We start from the raw sequence: 17033 nt of genomic DNA, 5'->3' as shown, positions 1-17033 counted from the left end.
CTGAGGGGCTTAAGTATATAGTACCTAAAATAATTTGAAATAAAAGGTAAAAACCACTGTTCTACAAAGGTTATGCTGTTAACCTTCCATCATTATCTTGGATGTATTGAGTGCATTATATGAATAATGATAGGATACTCTTCAGTGACCTCTGTTAACTAGCAACATATATTTCTTAGATGAAAGGCCGTGGAAGGAACCCCCTGCCCACACACACACCCCTGGACTTTCATTGCATGTGAAATATTATTTTTAATATTTAAGAAACAAAAAAATGTTTAAGAAACAATCTGTAATTAAAATTCATTGTAGTGACTGCCCTTCCTTTATCTTGCCAAGCTTTCTAGTATGTAGCATGAATTTTATACTTACTGGGATGCAGGGCATCAGAGTCTGATGTACAGCCAAAGAACAGCAATATTATTAATTAATATTGCTTATAATATTTATAATTTATAATATAATTTATATAATATTTATAATTTGTAATATAAATGAATAATTAAATATTCCTGTACACTAGTATGAAGCTGCAAAATGCCATACTTGCACTTTGTCCCTTGATCCTCACAGCAGCACTATGAGGTATAGACACTTTTTTATATGTCTTCATTTTTACAGCTGAGGAAATTGAAATTTAAATACTAAGTGTAAGGTCTCTGACGCTAGGACTCATATTCCTCCTATGTCATCTTGTTTCTCTGAGATAGTCTAATGATAGTAGTTCAAAGCCCTCTATAATATATAGCTCACTTAGAATACAACCTTACTGTCATTGAAATATATTGATGCCTGGAAAATGTTTTCAGCCTCAAAGTAATGCTTTTTGCCTAAACAGTATCTTTTTCTACAGTGTGTAGTTTATTCTGATATATAGTTGATTGATAGATAGATAGATAGATAGATACCTGTTTTGTTTCCTGATGGTGATAATGACTTTTAGATACTGCCCAAGTGGAAAACCAAAACTGGTGAAAAAAAATAATTTTGGTTTTAAGCATGACTGATTATAAAGTAATAAAGAATATTTTTATGTTGAGTCATAAGTTAATGCTAAAAACAGTTCCAAAGGAGAAATTAAAATTTTTTTCTGGGGCGCCTGGGTGGCACAGCGGTGAAGCGTCTGCCTTCGGCTCAGGGCGTGATCCCGGCGTTATGGAATCGAGCCCCACATCAGGCTCTTCCGCTATGAGCCTGCTTCTTCCTCTCCCACTCCCCCTGCTTGTGTTCCCTCTCTCACTGGCTGTGTCTATCTGTCAAATAAATAAATAAAGTCTTTAAAAAAAAATAATTTTTTTTTCTAGCCATCATTAATATTAGTGAACTTGTCTCCTTTACCATAAAGCAGTAGTTGCCTTCCTAAGGAGTCACTCCATTGTTAAAAAGCATGCTATTAAAATGGAAACAGTGGAGGTGGGAAAGGGTGGGGGTGGGGTAGAAACTAAAGAGTGTATGTTTGCAAAGATAGTTCTTTTTCTTGAATAATTTCAATATAAAAATATTTGATAGCTATAATTATAAACATGAAACCTAAAATTCACTAGGCAGATTTAATAACTGATCTACTTCTGTTTAACCTTTTGTCTTTTTTTCTTAATCATCTGCACTGCCACACAGTGCATCTTGCACATTCTTAGCACTCTTGTTGTGAGAAGTAAAACAGAATCAGTCAACAAAGCAACCATATGGTGTATGCAACTGATGTGTAGAATAAGTCCACAAATTCTGAATATAAAAAAAGAATTTATCGTTTACTAGGATTCTGGAGTCAGGAAGGAAATGAAAGAGTTTGGCTGGATAACTGATGCCATTCCTTAACACATCGGCCTTTTGTTACACACTTGTATAAACAAAATCCTCTCCTAGAATTGTCAGCAAGGGAGGAGATGTTGGGACATTCACAATATGGTTGTCCTTTGGGGTTAACTTTTTTTAAAGTAGTGCTAGTAATTATTCATTTCTGCTGTAACATAACAGATGCTTCCCTAAAAATCAGCATGTTGTGCAAAATTATGCAATAACCTCAACATTTATACGGAAAATGGGTTAATAGCATAATGGTCAAAAACTTTGTCAGTGATGTAGTTTTTTGAAAAGAACCTTATTTTTTTTTAATGTAGATAGAATAGCTTGATACGTGTTGAATGGTTGAGAAATACAAAAATAATACTACAATCAGTGTCACATTTTTATTTTTTTATTGAAGTATAGTCGACTCAAAGCCATTTTATTTTTCTGGTTGATAGTATTGTATTCCTCTCATTTCAAGTCATCTCACTCTGAATGTCTTTAGGTGTTCATTTGGAATAGCTTGGCCTTAAAATTCCTTACTTCTCCTCCACTAGCTTCACTATTCATTTTAATAACTCACTCCTGTGGCCGCCACTTGGATTTTGCTCCTTAGAATTTGATTTTAAACTCCAGTGGCGATTCTCTCTAACCATTATTTCCAACTTTTTACTTATCCCATGCCTCCTAATCTTCTCTTGGACCTCATCAAGACTTCTGGTCTTTTTGCCAGTCTCCCCTTTTTGTCCTACGTTTTCTGTCCTCTTCTGAACTCATGCACCCAGTTCCATTCCCAGAACTACCCACACTGCATCCTTACCCACTGTTCCCCTTTCTTTTGCCCTGTGAATGCTCGACAAACTACCCAGTCCCATAGACTCCTGATGCCATCATCTAACACCAAGGTTAAGGAGTATATTGTGTATTCATGGCACAACAGTTTATTTTTATTCCTAAGCTGGGCCTAGTGGAATGTCTTCTTTTTTTATTATTGTGTTCAGTTAGCCACTGTATAGTACATCATTAGTTTTTGATGTCGTGTTCAGTGATTCATTAGTTATGTATAACACCCAGTGCACAGTCACTTTATAATGAAAATAGAGTTTTATAGGCGACCCCTGTTTTCATTGTTTCACTGAACTCTTCAGTATCTCATTCCTCTTGATCCTTTGGTTTCTAACTACGATTATAATTATAGAAAAGAAAAATTTGGAAAACACTATGACTTCTATTGCTTAATGTATCATCAGCCTTGTGTTATGATTAAAAACAGCACATGAACGACAACATATAAATTCTGATAGATTCTGTTACTTATTTAAATGAAGCAAAAATCCTTATTTATAGATGTTTTCAGCTTACTTTAGAAATTTGAGGACCAGCGAAGCATGAGGTAATTCAAATGAATATTTACTAATACATTCACTTTGGAGAGGTAGCAGCTTAGTGAGTCAGCTAACCACCCTTTCTGCTAGAATCTTTGGTTCGAAAAATAGCATGCTTAGAAATATGTCCATGAGAAAAAGACCATTTCTAATCCTCAGTTTGTTTTCATTTTGTCTTAGTTCTTATTTGTGAAATGCTTGCGATTATCTTTAGAGGAGTGCCTAAGGACTGTTTGTTTATTCTCAAGGTGTTTCCATTTTGAATAGTGTTACCTTAAGAGACTGGACATTTAAAACATGTGAACTCCTACACAACAAAGTGGCAGAAATAATGGTATTTATATGTTAATTCCATGAGGCCCTACGTTTAACTCTATTCCCTCTGGCCATATACCAGGTGGAAAAAAGCAAAGGCTACACTATTAAAAATATCAAATCAGATAGTTCCAGCTGGGGTTTCCCAATCATTTAAAAGGCAAAATATGAGGTCACTTTTAATATCTTAAGTGGATAACTATCTTAGCATTTACTTTAGATATTAAATCTGAGGTGCTTATTTTTGCCTTACTAACTAGATTGTACCACTAGCAGTTTCTAGCTTTTGAGTGTATTCCTTAAGAGCAACATTGGCACTTAACATGGGGTCAGTTGTTGTCCCCGCTTATCTTTCCTAGGAATATCCAATTCATCAATATACTAATCTGAAAAGTTGACTCACTAATTGGATTTAAGTGCCACAGGACTCTTCAACACATTATTTTAATCAATCTGTTGGAAAGATCAATTTTCTCATGGTTCAATGCATATAAAAATGAAGCAACTAAATGAGTTACATAGGAAGGTTGGCACATCTCATTCCCTAGAGATCTTTAAGAAGAGGTTCTTAATTGTGTATCCAGAATGGTTTGTGGTCCTTAAATGAATTTGTCGGGAAGCAGGAAGATGGGATACCTATCCAGGCCTGTGTTTCTGGATCTCCATCTTATGTTGACGTTAATTTTCTAAAATTGGTGGCTGGTGTTTGAGTTGAGACAAGAAGTAATCTCTTTTTTTCTTTTCAAAATTATTTTTTATTTAGTGCCATTTTGAAGTAATGAACACAGTAGTCTTGTGTTAGTTATGGTTGAGTTTTGTAAAGACAAAAATTTTTTTAAAGGTAGCCCTAGAGGCCTTTTTGTATTGACTGCTATTAAGGGGTACAGTGAATGTAAACACAGTGTTTCAAGTTTCAAGCTAGAAGGGAAAAGAAAAAGGAGCAGCAAGTTTAAGGTCCATGTGGCTAAGTGATCTGTAATATTTCCTTCAACAGTCTTAATTCCATTGTTTTCTTATTTAAAAATTTGGAGGAGAAAAATGAAGTTTCAAGCTAAAGTTATAGCGACTACTATAAAGGGCTGCAGTTAATTTGAATACCAGTTGTTAAAGTTAAAAATTATATTTTGCTGTTTGTACTTTTGTAACACCCCTCTTCCCACCCAGCATAGAGATGTTTGGATTATGAAAAAAAGGCTTTTTCAGACTGTTAGTTGTGTACATACGTGTTTTATTTTCTTTTTCTTCATATTAGTCATTGTGGTTAAGTGACTTATTGGTAGCTGGTGAGTCACAAGTGTATTTTTCATTCTATGAGTCACCTAGCTGCATATAAGTTTGTGCATTTTCTTTCCTTTCTAGATCTTTCATCTAAAAATAGGTATTTTACTTAGTTGGTAGGTTGAAATTTCAGTTTGCTGCATTAACTTTTAGAACTGTAAAATATCAAAATAATACTCAAAAGAAATCACTGATTTGGAAAACTTATTTAGCATCTCTGGTCCAGGCACTCTGCTGGGCTTGGGAATACCATGACACATGTATCACATAAGGAACTTAATTTGGGGAGAGGGCAAAATAGATGAACAACTGCATGCAAAGACATGCTACAGGGGCTGTGGTAGAAGTGTATGTATATATCACGTACAGTCAAGGCCCAGAGGGAATGGGCATGTGGGTACTCCTTGAGCATCGTGTGGATAATAAGTTGGTGAATATAGGCTAGGTCGTTATACTGCTGTAGATTGCAGCTCTTTGAAAAACTGTATATAAATGGTTTATACCTCTTTGTTGGAGTGAGATACTTATCTATTGGAGGAGAAGTAGAACTTCTGTATTTGGTCCTGTCCAGTTCAACATCTGTATTAAAAACTTCGATAAAGATGGACTTGTAAAAGTAGATCTAAAATCTGCTGTCAGAAATTCTCAGTTTGGGGCGCCTGGGTGGCACAGCGGTTAAGCGTCTGCCTTCGGCTCAGGGCGTGATCCCGGCATTATGGGATCAAGCGCCACATCAGGCTCCCTCTGCTATGAGCCTGCTTCTTCCTCTCGCACTCCCCCTGCTTGTGTTCCCTCTCTCGCTGGCTGTCTCTATCTCTGTCAAATAAATAAATAAAATCTTTAAAAAAAAAAAGAAATTCTCAGTTTATGGGATTAATTTCTTTTTTTTTTCTTTTATGATTTAACTTCTTTATTATTAGAGACAGAGAAAGAAGAGTAAGCAGGGGGAGGTACTGAGGGAAAGGGAGAGACTCTCAAGCCGACTCCCCGCTGAGCACGGAGCCCATGCCTGGCTCAATCTCATGACCTGAGCTGAAATCAAGAATCAGACGCTTAATCAGCTGAGCTACCCAGGCACCCTAGGATTAATTTCTAAGTAAAATACAACTTTAATAACATCATACTGTTTAAGGCTGGCAATAATAGCAGGACATCAAGATGCATCAGTGTTACAAGAAGAGAGTATGATTCTTGAGCATTTTGAAAACCATTTGTGAAGGGCCTGCTATTTCCAGTTGCTTTCACATAAATTATAAAGGAATGTGGCAGCTCGTGAGCCCCTAAGAATGAGAATGTCTTATTTCAGAGTGAGCTGATGATGCATTCTGGAATATTTAAAATTTGGTGCTCAATTGTGAGTCTGGAACAGAACGAACAGTCTAGTGCAGTAATCAGTACATTATCTTACTACTGTATAATCTTAGCCTACTTGCTTGACCTCTTGTAGAGTCTCAGTTTTCTCAGCTATAAAGTGGTGGTCATATCTATCTCGTAGGCCTTTGAGAAGTTTAAGTGAAATGGTATATGTGTAAAGCACCTCATGCAGGAACTGGAACATAAATGGAAATTGGTAAGTGATACAGGAATAAAAATACTTTAGGCTTTGATATATGTTAAGATCAGTTTTTTTTGATCTGTAAAAATAAAACTCTTGCTTCTTCAACATTAAAAAAAAATACAGAGGAAAATGAACAAAACTACTGTAGAAGGACAACACAAAATTTATGAAGCATTCCATATTTTTTGCAAAGGAGAAAAAATTTGGAGGAGTATAGACCAAATAGTAAACAGTGATTATAGGAAGAAGGGGTTGGGTATATGATGTATTGCATTATGAATTAGCTGTTGGAAAAAAACTGTGTAATAAACCATCTTAAATTCTGCTGTATGGTAAGACTATTCAAAGCCATCTGCAGATTTAGGCAATCCCTTTCAAAAATCCCAATGGCATTTTTTGCAGAAATAGAAAAACCCATCTTAAAATTCATGTGGACTCTCAAGGGGCCCAGAATAGCCAAAACAGTTTTGGAAAAAAAGAACAAATTTGGAGGACTCGCACACCCTGATTTCAAAACTTCCTACAAAGCTACAGTAATCAAAAGTATGTGGTACTAACATAAGGATAGACATATAAACCAATGGAATAGAAGAGAGAGCCCATAAATAAACCCTGGCTTAAATGGCCAATGGAATTTTGACAAGGGTACCAAGACCTTTTAATGGGGAAAGGATGGTCTTTTCAACAAATGATGCTGGGAAAACTGGATATCCATATGCCAAAGACCTTACCATACATACACCATATATAAAAATTAACTCGGGGCGCCTGGGTGGCACAGCGGTTAAGCGTCTGCCTTCGGCTCAGGGCGTGATCCCGGCGTTATGGGTTCGAGCCCCACATCAGGCTCCTCTGCTGTGAGCCTGCTTCTTCCTCTCCCACTCCCCCTGTTTGTGTTCCCTCTCTCGCTAGCTGTCTCTATCTCTGTCAAATAAATAAAATCTTAAAAAAAATAAAAATAAAAATTAACTCAAAATGGATCAATTAACAGGACGCCTGGGTGGCTCAGTTGGTTAAGCGTCTGTGTTTGGCTCAGGTCATGATCCCGGGGTCCTGGGATCCAGTCCCGCATCGAGCTCCTTGCTCAGCAGGGAGCCTTCTTCTGCTCCCCCTGCTTGTGCTCTCTCTCTTTCTCCCTTTCTGTCTCTCTCTCTCTGGCAAATAAATAAATAAAATCTTTAAAAACCAAAACAAAAATCGATCAATTACTTAAATATAAGAGCTGAAACTATGAAACTCTTAGAAGAAAACATAGGCCAGAAGCTTTATGACATTGGATTTAGCAGTGATTTCTTAGATATAACACCAAAAGTAGAAGTGACAAAACTAAATCTAGATTAATTTGACTTCATTGAAACTAAAACATCTTACGCATCAAAGGGCACTATCAAGAGAGTGAACAGACAATCCGCAGAATTGGAGAAAATACTTGCAAATCATGTATCTGATAAAGGATTAATATCCAGAATATATAAAAACTCTGATAACTTATAACAACAACAACCCAATTCCAAAATGGGCAAGGGACTTTGGTAAGACATTTCTCCAAAGAAGATATACAGATGGCCAGTAAGCACATGAAAAGATGCTCAACATCACTAGGCATTTGGGAAATGCAAACCAAAACCACAGTGAGATATCACTTCATATCCATTAGGATAACCGTTACCCCCCCAAAAAAAGAAAAGGAGAAATAATGAGTGTTAGTGATGTAGAGAAATTGGAACCCTCATGCATTGCTGGTGGGAATGTAAAATGGTACTGCTGCTGTGGAAAACAATATGGCAATTCCTTAAAAAATTAAACATAAAATTATGATCCAACAATTCCACTTCTAGATAGATACCCAGAAGAGTTGAAAGTAGGGACTCAAACAGATACTTGAATGCTATTGTTCATAGCAGCATTATTCACAATAACCTAAACAGAAAACAACCTAGATATCCATCAACAGATGAATAGTTAAACAAAATGTATTATGTACATATAATGAAATATTATTCCACCTTAAAAAGGAATGAAGTTCTGATAAAAGCTGTAATATAGATGAACCTTGAAAACTTTATGCCAAGTGAAATAAGTCAGACACAAAAGGACAAATATTATAGTTCCACCTGAGGTACCTAGAGTAATTTAAAGTTCTTGGAGACAGAAAGTAGAATAGAGGTTACCAGGAGCTGAGGTGGGGGTGGGGGGAAGTTGGAATGAGTAGAGAGTTAATTATTTAATGAGTACAGAGTTTCTGGGATAATGAAAAAGTTCTAGAAATGGATAGCGGTGGTGATTGCACAACATTGTGAATGCCACTGAATTATACATCTAACTGTGGTTAAAAAGCTAAGTTGTATGTATTGTATACTTTACCAATAATAAAAATTCAGCAGCATCTTAACAATAAACCTTGATTTCTTGCTTACACATCTGTCGGTCAGCTAGAATTCAGCTCATCTAGGCTTGTTTTGAAGCTGTGGTTTGTGTCCTGGTCTACTCTTTGTATTTCTCAGCTTCCTTGGACCAACAGCTACTTCAGACATCATATTATGGAGAAAAGCAGGAATGCTGAAGGGGAGGTTCAGTTGCACAAGCACATTTCAAGCCTTTACTGGCATCACATCCACTGATTTGTCATTGATAAAGCGAGTCATATGGCCAAAGCCAAGAGGCAAAAAATTACCTTCTGTCTTACCTTGAATCTATGGCAAAGGTATGGATGAATACTACTACTATAGGGGGAGCAAAGACTTGAGAGCAAGAATTTAGTGCACACAGAGATAAGCTAAGAACTTAAAAAAAAATTGGCAACATTGAAGAATAAGGCATTACTCATTAGTACATTATTTGAGACTATGAAGCTTACCTCATTTAAGTACTGAAACTATTCTGACAATTTTAACAGAATCTTTGAAGTCTATTTTATACATTCTTCCTTTTGAAAAACTTTTTTTTTTTAATGTCAGAGGGTCATTACTATGAACATCTATTACTCTGCTAAGTTACACTGTGGTTCTTTGTCACTTTCCTGTTTATTTTTTTATATATATTCTTCAGTAGTCAATTCTTAATACTTCTAATAGTGCCTACTTCTAATAGTTCTATTAGACTTCTTTTTTTGGTTTGTTGCTTCTTAGGTAATGTAGATATGAAAATTTATAATCAAGATTGATAAAATTACGATACTGAAAGTGTCCCTGAGGTAGTTGGTGAGGCCCTGGGTAGCAAACTATATGGCACTCAGGTTGGAAAGATGGGATTTTATTCCTTCACATAATGGAGTACTGTTTGTATTTCTTCCAAGTCGCTCGTTTTATAATTGAGTTATTCATACATTATTCCATTTGTTCTGGTTTTTAAAAAAGATTTTATTTATTTATTTGAGAGAGAGAGAGAGAGATCACAAGCAGGGGGGAGGAGTAGAGGGAGAAGCAGAATTCCTACTAAGCAGGGAGCCCAATGTAGGACCTGAGCGGAAGACAGGCACTAAACCAGCTGCACCACCCAGGCACTCCTCCCCCCTTTCTTTAAACATTTTATTTATTTTGAGAGAGAGCCATTTGTTTAAAAAAAAAAAAACTGATAGCTAACTCAAAATATTTTCATAAAATATATAAAGGATGCTTTTTACAGTTTTTTTTTTAAAGATTTTCTTTATTTATCTTAGCAAGCATGAGCAGGGGAAGGGGGGGCAGAAGGAGAGGGAGAAAGAATCTCAAGCAGACTGAGTGCAGAGCCTGATGTGGGGCCAGATCTTATGATGCTGAGATCACGACCTGAGCTGAAATCAAGAGTCGGTTGCCCAACCAACTGACCCACACAGGTGCCCCTACAATTTTATTTTCTAAAGACAGTGTCAGTTAGAAGTAAACTATTAGACTGATTGTTGGTTCCTAGTGGATGACACGAATAGGATAGCCTATTAGGGCATTTTTTAATATCAAGCCTGTAACTAATTTATCTTATTTGTAGAGTGATTAGTTATATGTCAGAAAGGTGGTTGGAAAGTAGAAGAGGTGTAAAACACAATACAGTAATAGTGTGTTTTGGGAGGTAATGGTAATAATAAAGATAGCTGACTTAGTTCTTGGAAGAATGTGTTTAATTTACTTCATCCATTTCTTCTACAATCAGATAGTTCCTGGGAGTTCTCTGCTTTTGACTGTGGATTTTTTTTCCTGCTGTATCATCTAAAAACCCAAGGCTTTTAGTTGTCTGTTTGACATAACCCTCTTTCAAAATAGGAGTATAGTGACATTTTAGTTTCAAAATATAAAACTGAAATTTTAACAGGGTCTCTTTATGACAGCAGTCAAACTACAGTATACACACTCCAAAGTTTTAAGCCATCTTAACATACAATATCAGTTAAAATCATATTAATTAGGCTTTTTCTAAAAAGTAAAATTTCATCCTTCTACTAGCAGTAGCTTATTCATGTATTCCTATCCCTCTCTTGCATTGGCTCTAATTATATACACACATACATAAAACCCTTATTAATGCTTTACTAAAGCTGACTAGCAAGTTCTAGTCTGACCCTTTTTTACAAATCTGGCTCTTTGTTTTATTTTAATATTATTTGTACCGAATTCATTCATGTCTACAGATAAATAACATTAGTGGGATATAGATACGGATGTAGTAATAGAGATACTAGAGCTAAATTATCCAAGGTTTAAAAAATCATGGAATGGTGTTACTAATATCTAAAGAGACTATTCTATTAACAGTGTATAGCTGCTAGGTATAATAAGGAGATAATACTGAGATTGGAAGGGCAAATTAATTAATTATAAGAATCCTCTGTATCTGTTTAATTCTATCTTCTGTCTAATTGATTCAGTAGACTAATTTGTGATAGAAGTCTGTCTTTGGCCCTAGTTTAAGAAATAGGTTGGATTTTCAGAATTTCCTTTTGTGAGTTGTTTGGTGCTAGAAATGACGTTTAAAATAGTGGTTATTTTTTGTCTAGCTGAACAAGTATTTTATCACAAAATCTTACCTAATTCAATAAAAGTACTAAACATAGACTTAGTTACAAGTTTCAGGTCCAGGATAAAAGAAGTCATCTGGTACTTTTGAGGAAAAAAGAAACTTATTTTCTTTAATTGGCCCTTTAGGGCAGAGTGTCAGATCACATCCAGCTTTTTTCTGGAAGGATATAAACTTAGTGGTCAATCATTCAGAGTATATAACTTGAGTTGGCTTGAAGAGGACTTTCTTATAAGGGTAGGCCTCTTACTAAGGGGATGATCCAAGAGAGCCAGGGTCGTAGCAGGAATGTAGCAGAGTGGAACTATAGTTGGGACAGAACAGGTTACTTACTGATCAGTAAGGAAAAGAAAGCCTTCCTCTTGGAAAGGTGTGAGCTAATCATAGTATTCTCACATAGCCTGAATCATACACTCAGGTATCAAGTTTACTCATTCAATCGGAAGAGGCAACTGGTAGTTGGAAGTCATACTGAAGAATGATTCAGTGACACTAGATTGCCAGTGTTAGAAAGCCCTTTAACAATATACCACAATAAATTTTGAGTTTCTTCAGTGTACAAGATTTGAGCTAGATATTAGGTATTGGCTCTAGTGCAGGAGACTTATGAGTAAAAAATATGTATATACTGTTGGGGGTTTTTTTAAAGTTGGTATCAGACATATAGAGCTCTAGACAGTGTAGTAAAATGAAATGAAAATTTTTCTTCCTTTCTTGACCACTTTTCACCTCTTATCCTCATTTTGATCCTTTTCCATCCTGAGCAAATGTTAATTGAAATGGATTGTGATGTTCTCTTGGGTAAAATAAGCATTGTTGGATTTCTGAAATCTTGTCAAATGGCACCACAACCACTAAGGACCCAATTCCTCAGCAGAATAAATAGAATTTTTCCTATGAAAGTTAAATCTTCTTTTTCTTTTTTTTTTTTTTCTTGTTTTTGTTTTGTTTTGTTTTGTTTAGATTCTTGTCATTCATTTTGCAGGATTCTGGGTTGGGACTTAAGCCATGAAAGATTACTATAAAAGTTAACTGGGGCTTATGACACAGCAGATAAACAGGGAGTCCAGAACAGATTTTCTTGATGCATTTTTGCCCTTTCTATTATGTCAGCTGTGTCAGGAGCTCCACTGTCTCCCAGTTACCACTTTTGCATTTTTCTTCCTTCTTCTCTTTTTACCTCACTTCTGCGGTTCCATTTACCACCTGAGAGTTTTAATTGGTAGCTTTAGATTGATAATTTTGGCCAGTTGAGCTTCCGTGACACTGACATCACTCTCCAAGAACTGAAAGTTAAATCTTAATCCTTTTCCACAAATATATTATGATATATTCTGTCAGTACAATAATATACAAAGAAGTAGAACTGGTGCATTTTGTGTGGGAACCACCATTTTGGATTATACCCTCTCTCCCTTGGTTATATACTAGAGATCAAAAAATAACCAATTAATGAGCTTAATAAGCTACTTCATAAATTTTACATTTCAGAATTTGAGTGCCTTATGTTCAAAATTCAAGTTTGTTATAAAATTAAACTGCCCAGTTGACCCATTTAGTGTATATTGAGCTTCAGGTAGACATTCTTAAATGGAATTACACAATCCTATACTCGGTCTGCCATAAATCCAATGACAGTTTGTACTTAGAAACTATAGGCGTGGAGGGCTTAATTGCAGCAACCTAATGTCCTTTTATTACCTTGAAATCTTTTCAGTTGACCTTCTTCTATTATTTAATTCCATTACGTACCAGTAATTGCATTTATTGAAACCCATGCTTCTCCTTATAGGAAATGCTGATCTTTGTAAATTTCAGCTATAGGAAGGGAAATGTTCTTTAATAAATAATTGAAAGACTTTTTTCTACTTTTCACAATTCAGTGTTGAGGACGTCCTGTTGCCATTTATGTTCAGAGTATTTTATGAATGGTAACTAAATTATGGCGTCTAGAAAATCATCTCTTCAAGAAATCTCACAGGGTGTGCTATGTAATAGCTTATTGTAAGTAGGTTAAATAGACTGGCTTTATCTCAAGCGGCTTACTGTATTAAAGAAGAATTTAACATTTCAGCTTTACTGTTGAAACACCAAATGAATTCTGACACCTCTGATGAGATGATTAAAGTTGGGAATTTTTTCTTTTGACAGCATTAACAAAGAGAGCATCGTAGATGTAGAAGGTGTAGTGAGAAAAGTGAATCAGAAAATTGGAAGCTGTACACAGCAAGACGTAGAGTTACACATTCAAAAGGTAACTTTCTTTCAAAATATTAAATTGTGTACAGAAATACATTTGAGTGGTTCTTATAACCATTCATATCAAATCTATATGTTCTTGAAGTTGATGTAAAATATTGAGGTTTATAAGTTGATTACTGAATCAATTAGCTTTTGTTCTATAACAGACCACCCCAATACTTACAACATTTATTTGCTCATATTCTGTGCATGGGGCAGTTAGAGTCAGCCTATCTGGGATGGCTCATCTACTCTGCATGACATCAACTGGGCCTACTGATAATTCTGGGACATTTCTCCCTGTGGCCTCTGTTCATCCAGCGGGCTAGCCCAGGCTTACTGACATGGTACCAGAAGGGTTCCCAGCAGTGGGAGAGGAAAGCCGTAGTGTGCAAGCACTTTTCAAACTTCTCCTTGTGCCACATTTGCTAAATATGTCATTGGTGAAAGCAAGTCACGTGAAGTAACTTAGATTTAAGGGATGGCGAAAGATTTACCTCTTGATGGGAAGAGAGGCAACATTGTTGAAAAAAGACTTGTATACAGGAGCCTGAGGAATTATTAGAGCCATTTTTTTTTTCAAACAATCTACCATATTCATATAGAGAAAAATATAAAACACATCTAAAAAGCTGTGTTCACTATTATGAGTATATGTTGCTATGAACTTTCTTCTGACAATATACCTCTAAAGGTTGATTAATTATACTAATTCTTAATGATTGTATTTCCTTATAGTCATCATATTTCTGATACTTTATAGAGAAATCAAAAGAGACAAAACTGTGTTGGTCTTACATTCTAGCAATGACCTCCTTTCATACAAGATTTATCCCACATCTATTTTCTTCTCAGACATAAAAACTATAAGTGCTCGTTATCATTGACTTTTAAAATACTGTAAGTGAACTCACACATATTTAGTACTTTTGAAATAACCCTGCAGTTTTGAACCTGCAGTTCTTAGGTCCAGGCCTAGTTTGTATGTACAATATGCATCATTAAATTTCTCTTAAGGAGTGTCACTTCCTGCCCTCATCCCTGTATGTGTATTTGCTTGTGCGTGAGCATATATAAGATAGAGCAGTCAGGCACATGGACAGATGCAGGAAGGTAGACTCATACACACTAATTTGAGAGTAAGGTTGTATTTAACTGGAATTGCATGGGAACTCTTCAAGACTTAGAAAATCTTCTGTTTTTTACTGACCTAACTTGCCAAATTACTTTTTTTTCCTTTGTGTAAGCTTCATTTCAAACCAACCACACAAAGAAGTGTGTAACCTAGTAAAGGCAAACCAACCTAAGGGTATGCTGACCAAGTAAAACAACCCCCTATTTTCCAAGTAACATATCTTTTTCAAAACTTCAGTAAGTAAAATTTTAGTGAATAGAGCAAGTAAATTTACTTCTAAAGTATTCTAATTATCTAGCATTCAATACAATCTTAATAAATGGAAATGATAAATATAAAGCCTAAAGAGCTTACAGGTTTTGCCATAATGGAAATAATTATAAAGTATCTGACAAAGTATAAAGTATTATATCTTAAAAAGGATCTTACAGTAAGCACTGACTCTTATCGGTTATTTATTCAGCCAGCAGTTACTGAGTACACACTTTGTGCTAGCACTGTGAAGTATGGGGTGCTCACAACCTAATGAAGTGAATTTCTACTAGTTATAAAAATAGAAGAGGTAGCTGTTCCATTCTACAACTTTGCATTGGAAATTAAGTTTCTATTAACTCATCAAAGGGAAACACTATACTTGAGCATAGAAGGTGGTGACAAATAATTCTACTTTACTGTAGGAGGACTGGAGTGTCCTTCTGACACTTAAAGAGTCTGAGCTGAGTGCTAAATGTGATCTACCAACTAGAAGAATATAATTTCCTTTCCTGAATTAACTAAATAAGGTCTGTTTCCCTTTCATGCTTTAACAGGTTTTCGAGAAGACATAGTTGGGAGCACCTAAGAGGGTAACGTTTTTAAGAGTAGCCAAAAAACCTTAGCTCATTTTTTATGTCCTAACTGCATTTTAGCACTAAAATGTGCAATTAATGTGAGTGAATTTAACAAATAAAAAGGAATTTTAACACCATAGGGGAATACCTTCCATGGCAGCTCCAAACCAGGAGAGCAGCAGGAAATGAGATATAACATGTTTTATGAAAGATGGCAAGGAAGGGGTATTTGGAAAAAGAGTGAGAAAAGGGAGTTGAAGGACAGCAGAGTTGGGCTGACTTTGGTCCTAGTGGTAGAAATGGCCAAATGCTGTGAACAGTGATAATAACACATTTGTTTAATGGCCCCTTCAAAAGAGCAAAGTGTTTTCATATGCATTACTCCATTTGATTATTACCTCAGACCTTATTTTACAGAGTAGAATATTGAAGCTCTGAGGTTAAATGATTTGCCTAACAACAGCTTTTATGTGACAAAGCAAGTCCTTAAGCTCAGACCCCTTGACCTCAGTTGGTACTTATTTGTCACACTGGTATGCACATTAGAGTTTACAAAGTATTTGTATATATGTTATCTCATTCAACTTCCAACAACCTAGGGAGGTTGGCAAGAAATACTATGATTCCTGTTTTATAAGTGAAAAAACATGCACATCTTTGTTCGATTTTAGCAAGTAGTTTCAGTTAAGATATATGCAAACATAGCTTCATATTTATGTCAACTGTAGATTTTTTTTAAGTAAAAGATAACAGGTTTTGTGTGCTTCATGATATTTTTGGTAATCTCTCACTTTCAGATTTATGTGATCAGTTTGGCTGAACCCCGCCTGCCCCTGCAGCTGGATGATGCCGTTCGGCCTGAGGTGGAAGGAGAAGAGGTTAAAATTACATTTTTGAAATACTTTGCTTCCTCTGTATGTTTAATTTATAGAACATTGAAAACTTGATGTCCTACTTTTGTGTGAAGGGTACCTGTGAAGTGATTTGAGCTTCATTTTTTTATCTAAATTTACTCTTACATCAACAATTCTCCAACTTCTTGGTCTCAGGATCGTTTTATACTCTTAAAAATAATTTCCCCATAAACTTTTGTTTTTGAATATCTTTATCAATATTTGCAATGTTAGAAATTAGAATAGAAAATTTTTAGTATGTATTAATACAAGTAACAGTAATATAGATATGTGTTTATATATGTTAATCCTATAGGAATGATAAAAATAACATATTTTTGAAAAATATTTTCAAAAACAAAAAATAATTTAGTGTCAAGAGTGACATTGTCTTACATACCTACAAATCTTTGTAATGTCTGCTTTAATAGACAACAATTAGATTCTCATACCTGCCTCTGCATTCATTCTGTTGTGATAGCACACATCATGAAGCCTTGGGAAAATGCAGTACAGAGTGAATGTGTGTCATTGTGAAAAATAGGTTTGACTTCATGGACTCCATGAAAGTGTCTTCAGGACCTTCAGTGGTGCCCAGAACATACTTTTGAGAACCACTACTCT

General features: G+C 35.5%; 1 protein-coding gene across 1 annotated transcript in view; it reads left to right on the top strand.

Annotated features, from left to right (window-relative positions):
• Positions 1–17033, top strand: part of DARS1 (aspartyl-tRNA synthetase 1) — a 59074-nt gene that overhangs the window by 24764 nt on the left and 17277 nt on the right. The window contains 2 exon segments of the mRNA XM_034654490.1: positions 13462–13564; positions 16314–16394. Coding sequence (XP_034510381.1) covers positions 13462–13564; positions 16314–16394 — 184 coding nt within the window.

Source organism: Ailuropoda melanoleuca, chromosome 2, assembly GCF_002007445.2.
Source record: "Ailuropoda melanoleuca isolate Jingjing chromosome 2, ASM200744v2, whole genome shotgun sequence".
In the NCBI taxonomy this organism is placed as follows: Eukaryota; Metazoa; Chordata; class Mammalia; order Carnivora; family Ursidae; genus Ailuropoda; species Ailuropoda melanoleuca.
This window is presented reverse-complemented; position numbering and strand designations above follow the sequence as displayed.